This window comes from Notothenia coriiceps, unplaced genomic scaffold (assembly GCF_000735185.1).
Source record: "Notothenia coriiceps isolate Sejong01 unplaced genomic scaffold, NC01 NC01_scaffold00003305, whole genome shotgun sequence".
In the NCBI taxonomy this organism is placed as follows: domain Eukaryota; kingdom Metazoa; phylum Chordata; class Actinopteri; order Perciformes; family Nototheniidae; genus Notothenia; species Notothenia coriiceps.
In genome coordinates, this window is record NW_011336006.1 from 220,469 (window position 1) to 228,251 (window position 7,783).

Here is a 7,783-nt window from a genome sequence, read left to right on the forward strand (position 1 = left end):
CAAATGTGCACAATGTAGGTGACTGCTTTCTGTATGCTTTTGTTTACTCTAGTTTGTGTTTCTGATGTGCTTATATGTTGTTTAGTGTTCAACAGCGTTAACAGGCTGGGGCGAGAAACCGGCTCGAGAGTAAAACTTGTTGCGTTATATTCCCATGGAATGGCTCTTAACATCCCGATAGCATGAATAACTCTGAAGTGCTGTCTGACAACACCCTGGAACAAAATGTCCATCTGTGGGAAGCCGTAGTACTGGTAAAAACGCACGACACAATCATCTGAGGCCGCGCGGCTAAAGTAACTGGATCGCCTACACCTGCCTGTCAGCCTTTATTTGCAACACAAACTTAATCTCGTGCCCCTCACCTGGTCATGTGGCGCGTTCGTCTGTGTGCTTGGAGAAGGCTTCTGTAAGAGAAGTCGGCAGACTTTTCCGGCTTGTGTATGTGTCAAATTCTAGCGCACTCGAGCTGGTTTCTCCAAAATTACCTACCCCACCTTTAAATAAAATTAAAAAATAAAAAAAATAAAAAAATATTATTTTTAAAAATATTTTTTTTTAAAATATTTGTTATATGTCAGATTCCTCGACGTACCACTAGCGGGAGCTGGCGTACCACCAGTGGTACGCGTACCACAGGTTGAGAACCACTGGCCTACACAATATCATTTGTGTGTTTACTATGAGCTCTAAGAAATCAATCAGCAACAAATTCTTACTGTTATACTTTCAGCACCATAACAGCCCATCCCACATGAGATAACACACCACAAGGGTTTGGATTTAAACATTACCAAATGTGGAATCCGAGGGCATAGATTCAGTAACATTTTACTTGCAGTGTTGAATATTAATACTCAATGGCTAAGCCTGAATTATGCTTCTTGTACCAGTTAGCACAACACACGTGGCGGAGTAACGTTGGTTTGGTAAGGCTAGCTCCTTCCAAATGCAAATCACCAACATACACATTTTTCTTTTTTAAAGAGATGAAGATTCAGATCATATTACTTTCTTCTAAAATAATATAAAATATATGACCATAAATGTTAATATAATGCAAAATGTTGATACAATGTATCCCCCAGCTAATAGTTCATTTAGATTTGAGTTTTACTTATTGACCATAGAATCTTAAATCTTGCAAGGCCTCGATTGAGTAGCAATAATAATGTTTATTTTGTACGATTGGTTACCTGTGACATTGTGATGCTGCATTTCTTGGCCAGCTCTTCTTTGGCCTCCTCGCTGGGATAAGGGTTACTGAGGTGGGAGTAAAAGTACTCGTTTAGGATCTCTGTCGCCTGTTTGTTGAAGTTCCTCCTCTTTCGTCTGGCAGAAAGGAAACAGACAGAGCAGAAAGTTATTAAAGATAAACCACTAGATTTATTCATTATTTAAATCAGGATAGTTCAGTTTATTTGAACAATTCTGAAACAAAAAGGAACAACAAAAAAAATGGTTAGACACATTCAGGAAAAAAAAATCTGACCAGTGGCAACAAAAACACATCCACCTATATTTAAAATAAAGAATAATATTGGAGCACAATGTATGGCTACTAAAACATTTTTTTGCCCACAGACACACACAGACCTGGCGTCGAGGAAGCGTGAGCGCAGGATCATGACGGCCTCGCAGGTGCTCTGTTTCAGCTGCATCTGGATGGAGTTGAACTTGCGGTGGATGATGCTGACCATGCGCTCAATCTCTTTGGGCGAGATGGGTCGTGTGCGAGACTGCTCCCTCAGCAAGTTCATCACATGGGTGGTGAACTCATTGCACGCCTGGATGCACAGACAGACAGGATTCATAAAAAGAAGACCTATCACGGCCGATCAACACTTACAGAATGAACAAAAGGCTGAAATTGGATTCTGGAGAGGCCGCACCTTCACTGGTGGGCCTTGGCCTCGTAGAAGCCCTTTTGACTGTCTATCAGCACCAGCGTTAGCGGGTATATGGATAGTCTAATTTAAAGCAGCAGACAGTGCGATGTTTCGCGCCAAACAAATGTAATGGCGAGTCATACAGTGGAGGCTGCAAGACTCTGAATATTAAAAAGACTTCTCTTCAATGGAAGAGAAAATGTGACAAGTGAAGAGAAATCTAAAATGACAGCAGGCTTTCAGTCCCGTTAACGTTCAAGAGGTTTAAACTGTCTCGCTCTCTTTTTTACTCCATCTTTCAGTCTACCTCATTCTCTCTCTCTGTCTGAATCAGTCACTGGATATGACTGCGTTCAGAGTCAAGGTGTCTGTTGCTTGTCAACACCAGGGTTACGTCAGTCAAAGTGATGCAGAGAGCAGCCGTTCTGCTTGCACACACACGCCAGACACTACTCACTCATACACGTGCGAGGTGTACATAGCGTGGTGACACAAAAATGCTCAGGTGTGTATTGACTGTGACAGTTAGCGATGACTAGCCTTCCTTGGAGAAGATGACAAACCCAGGACGCTTTGACTTCCGAGGAAATGACAAGATGTTACAGTCTTTGGAAAAGAGCTGGTGTGTGACTGATATAATGCTGCTTGCCTGCTGAAGATAACATCTCTGAAAGCTTGTCGTGTCAGAAGTTGGCCTGTGAGAGCTGATTTTAAGAGCATTATGCTTGGTTAAAATATTCTGAGGACAATAGCTTACTTATATACCATTTAAACCGATTTATTCCGATTTTAGCTTCATAGATGGAGCTTTTTTCAACATGCACCGGACAGGCAAGGACAACTGAGGATAAGGACTCAGTTGCATGTTTTTTTTTAAACATACAGAAACATAGGAATTGGGGTAAAGCATATACACTGGATATAAAAAGGATAAATGTAAATTCTACATCCCTGCATTCATGCATTTTCTTTTAATTATCATTAAAAAGAAAATGTTTTTCAGCAGTCAGGTAGGTTATTGTTCATCGCCCCTGAAACTGGTGTAAATCTGTGTAATGTACCACCACTACATCTTTTGTCCTCCATAGAGAAGACAGTAAACATGTTTGCAACTTAGTTATGTCAAGACACATATTTTTGTGCATGTCAACAACGTAATAATTTATAAAGATTAAAATCACTGACATTTTTTTTTAAGTTTTGTCCATATCCACCACCAGTCGAGACGATTTCCAACTTTTTCAGTAGTTGCACATTTAAACAGAAAAGAGAAATTTGAAATTACAACACATCCCATAGTCGTCACCTGAGTAGTGGGAAGATTTTGGAGGAGGAGACAATGATAAAACAATTAAATATACTGTTGCTTAAAAAACTAGTATTCAAAAGGTGGAACATTTAAAACAGTGCTTTTTCATTCCTATTATGGGGTTTGAATTAAAGCTTAGCGCAGGATTACTGTGTAACATCCACATTCATTGTGTGGTACATGGGAATACCACATATGCACATTTTCAAATGACAATATTAATTTGTGTTACAGAATAAATAAGAATAATAACAGCTGAGAAATGACCCCCACCTGTTCATATTTCTCCAGCTCTGTGTGGTAGATTTGTCTGATCTGAGACAGCTTGGCTCGGTAGTCGGAGTGTTCTGTTGAGTTGTCTGCTCCGACGCCGCCAGCAGCTGCCGCGGCGGCTGCTGCTGCCGCCGACCCGCCACCTTTCTCCGGCCCGGCCACGCCCTCCGCCAGCAGCATGTTGTCCAGACGCATCAGCTGAGGATCTGGAGGCTCCTCCTCCTGGCCGCCACGGATACTGAGCACTGTGGAAGACAGGAGAGGACGAGGTGAGAAACTGATACAGCCCTAGTTACATGGATGTTCAAAGCGAGAAGAAAGGTGTAATAATTCTGAGTGAGAAAGAGCCTTAACTGCAGCCTACAGAGTGAACTCCTGTTATATGGCCATCGATGTAATAGTTCAAGTCTGTGCCATAAAACCCTGCCGCCTCACAGAAGCCGGCAGCTAGGCAGGACCATAAAACTATAATTTCATCGATTCTGACTATCATTGCATGTAAAAAAAATAATTAACACAGCCTTCCACGAGAGTTCATCTTTCATTGCCCTCCTTATGTTCCGGCTATGTGTAGTTTTTGGCTGATGGCTATATTATCTTGTCAGATGCTTTCCAAACAGTAAAAACAGTAAGTAAGTAGGTAAGTAAGTAATAACACACGTCAGACTCAGCTTGTTCATGCAAAGACACTTTCAAAAAAAAATTAAATGAAGCTACTGTTAATCATCAAATCCCTCCAGAAGAAGTTACACAAATATCCGAAAAACAATCAAATGTATTGCCAAGTAGCTCTTGAGCAATATGCTTTGGTGCTTTTTTGGTATTGTTAAAATAAATTAATAACTAACATTAAGAGTAGAAAGAGAAGAATACAAAATATTATATAAAAGAAAACTAAAAAAACAATATGTACAATAAATATAGAATAGAAAAAAAGCAGAAGGAAAATATGGACATATACTATTAAAAGTATGTACAATGTTACTGAAATATATACAAAATATCTTCCTGAGATGGATTGTAAGAGCAGTAAGGTGAAATGATTGTAGTACTCCCTCAGTATTAAGCTGTAACAAAAAAATATAAGGTCGAAGTGGATGTGCAGTTTTTAGGAGTGTCTACTCTTAACACATAAATAACTACACAGTTCTAACATTACACCTGTAACACCTGTGCAGTTTTCATATTGTAATCTCCAATTGGCAGGACAAAGGATGTCCGTACAATGGACACTGAGGTCTGTTTACACACAGGTTGGGGGGGTCTGAACCTGCACGCATTCACACTCCTACAGCCGCTCAGCTCTCACTGACACTCGGCTCCCACCGTGCATAGAGTGAAGCGTAAACACACAAAGAAAGCCCTGCTGAGACAGACCCACGCACAAAACAACATTCACATAATGTATGTACACGTAACCAATGCAGTCTTGCTCACATCCACACACCCAGATCATCTGAGAAATATATGTAACACCGGCTCAAATTAAGTAGTGATGTGAGTCTTTTGGTAACCCACGATTTAAGACGATTTCAAGTCTTGTCACGATTAGATTGAAAAAACAATTCTGGATCTACTCGAGTTCACTGTGCCTTAATAAAGGCAGTGAGGCAAATGAAGGGCTGAAGTTAAGTGTTTTTAACAATATGAAGTCTTTATTTTTGTAAAGATGACACAAGGTATCTATTTACGCTCAGCGTGTACAAATCTTTTTTTCTGGGTATGTTTACATTTTAAGTTACTCAAAGAATAAAAAGCATACAAATAATTGCTGCCTGCTACATAAATACTATTGTGAGTTAGGCTTAAAGCGTAAATCAGAAGCTTGACAATTTCCAAAACAAGTCTTACACACAGTCACACTGTAAAACTGTGAACAACACTATAGTGACACCATTTTCTACTGTGGTACATTATGACAATATCTAGTTTCTTTTACATGAACTCATTTCTGCTGTAAGAAAATACATTCCCAATTTGGGATGAACAAAGGATCTATTGATCTATCTATCTATCTATCCATTGATCCATCCATCTATCTATCGATCAATCTATCTATTGTAGAAATTACGTTTCTTTAATTCATGTTTAGAAGTTGTGAATTGATGTGTTGTTATCTCGATTATAAATGACTGTTTTCCCACACAAACCGTATAAAGCATAGAGGTTTTTCATCCTGAATCTTAATTTACAGACCAGCTGCACTGCTCTGCCTCTCTCGGCCACCAGAAGGCTCCCTCGGTAAAGCAGCAGAGCGTCCTGCATTTCTCCGAGGTGCTGAAAACAGGCGACCAGGTGCAGCCCTCCATTCCATCCACTGTCTTCAAGGACAAAGACAAAGCCCACGCTGCCACAAAATCTTTCATATTCTCTTTAATCTACGCATCTATCAAAATGTTTGAGGAGGGCGAACTAATACTACACCCTGTATGTCTTCTCCATGATGACTGGGGACAGTGAGGGCAAATGACAGGTTGTGTGACAGAGCAGTGAAGCCATATTGTAGCCCACAGTCACAGCAACGGCTCTTTTGTAATGAGGATGTAAGGTTGAGTCGCCCTGTGACCTTTCTGGAGAGCAGGGGGTCCAGATGGATTCCCGGAGAGCTTGTCTATCCTGGTGCTTCTCTTTTCAAACCCCATCCCCCCCTCCTGCTCCTCTTTCCTTCCCTATCTTTTCCTCCTCCAGCAATAACATCATCCATTCCCATCAGCTCCAACACGTGAGCAAGCTCGGCTCAAGAGGCAAATGTCAATGGCTATCAGACGGCTGGAAAAGGTCAGGAGTTCAGATGTGGAGCAGACGCATGTGTGTGTGTGTGTGCCTTTTGCACATGGGCTGGTGGACGGATATGTGGATATTTTTCATGTGAATCACACCAGCGGGAAATTATAACACTCGCCAATTTAATTCTGACAAAATAGTGGCACATCCCAACCAGAGGGGGAATCTAATGAGCCTAAGAGTGATTTATTCATTCCCTCCAAGTCCCTGAGTGCACAACTAAAAGCATGAAATGGATTAAATAAATACAATTAATAAGGAAAATCAAACAATTCACTGTGCTGTGGCATAATTACCCTAACCACAGCCATCAGCTTTATTTATTTCTGTTCAGTAATAGCAATGAAATTGATTAGACCTCAATGCCAGTCAGAGTGCTCGTTGTGAACTCTGCAACCATGCACTATACATTAACATAATCACCTGACAGCGAGAAGGCCCTCTATTACAATACATCACATGCTCACATCACTTTTATTGCAACGCCAGAAACCTTTCATACACACTTTCAAGTCTATTATACCAGAAACAAAGTCCATACTGCGCTTTCCTTATTCCACGGGCAGTCACAGATTAGTATCTATAAAAGGAAGATGGCCATCATCTCATCTTGATCATTACCGACAGACTTAATTGAACAATGAGAGGACACAATTCCCCCTCTCTGTCACTTCCTACCTCCCTCCCTCCTCCCTCCTTCCTCAACTCCTTTGTGCATGCACTTGTATAATTCCTTCCCTGAGATGCGGGGCACTAAACCCAAAAAGGCAAGGCATAAAAAATGAATACGTATCATAAACAATTCCCGAGCAGTTTCCTGAATAATGAATGGAATTCTAAGAATAAGCCTTTGTTTTTGGCTATTGACAAAATTAATTTCTGCTGTTTTACTTCCTTAAGGGCTGGCTCATACCCATCGCGCCACTGCCTGCTGTTTGCAGACAACAGGAGTGTAAATAAACATGACGATTAAGCCACCCACTCATACAGGGGATATCAAGGTGCACACACACAAACATACACTGTGTGCATGACTGTAATCACACACACACACACACACACACACACACACACACACACACACACACACACACACACACACACACAGTGTGTGTGTGTGTGTGTGTGTGTGTGTGTGTGTGTGTGTGTGTGTGTGTGTGTGTGTGTGTGTGATTACAGTCATGCACACAGTGTATGTTTGTGTGTNAATAACAAGAATAGAGTTAAAAAGGGGAGTGATTTGTAAATCCCAAAAAAAAAATCTGCTTACAGTTCTGTTTCAAATGGGTGTTGAAAGATGTATCCATAGATCTCCTCATGTTGCTCTCAAAGTGCACCAGATTGATGCTTTTAACTTCAATATTTAAAAAAAAATCTTCCCGGGGGGGCATGCCCCCGGACCCTCCCAGAGGGGGTTAGGTCCACCCCCTACTTAAATCATGTTCACATGGATACTAAATACATTTGCACACATTTTGTGTCCAGATTTCTCCTTTGCTCGTGTCACATCAAGCAGCTTTGTAGATGT

At 40.9% G+C, this 7,783-nt stretch overlaps 1 protein-coding gene across 5 annotated transcripts in view; it reads right to left on the minus strand.

Annotated features, from left to right (window-relative positions):
* Positions 1-7,783, minus strand: part of pbx1a (pre-B-cell leukemia homeobox 1a) — a 50,996-nt gene that overhangs the window by 10,288 nt on the left and 32,925 nt on the right. For 3 of the 5 annotated variants that reach the window (XM_010766330.1, XM_010766333.1, XM_010766331.1), the window contains 4 exons: positions 3,472-3,716; positions 3,075-3,125; positions 1,597-1,787; positions 1,197-1,332 (listed from right to left, as the gene is read on the minus strand). In XM_010766330.1, coding sequence (XP_010764632.1) covers positions 1,197-1,332; positions 1,597-1,787; positions 3,075-3,125; positions 3,472-3,716 — 623 coding nt within the window. The remainder of the gene's footprint in view (positions 1-1,196; positions 1,333-1,596; positions 1,788-3,074; positions 3,126-3,471; positions 3,717-7,783) is intronic. The other 2 variants (XM_010766332.1, XM_010766334.1) reach the window with 1 other exon arrangement.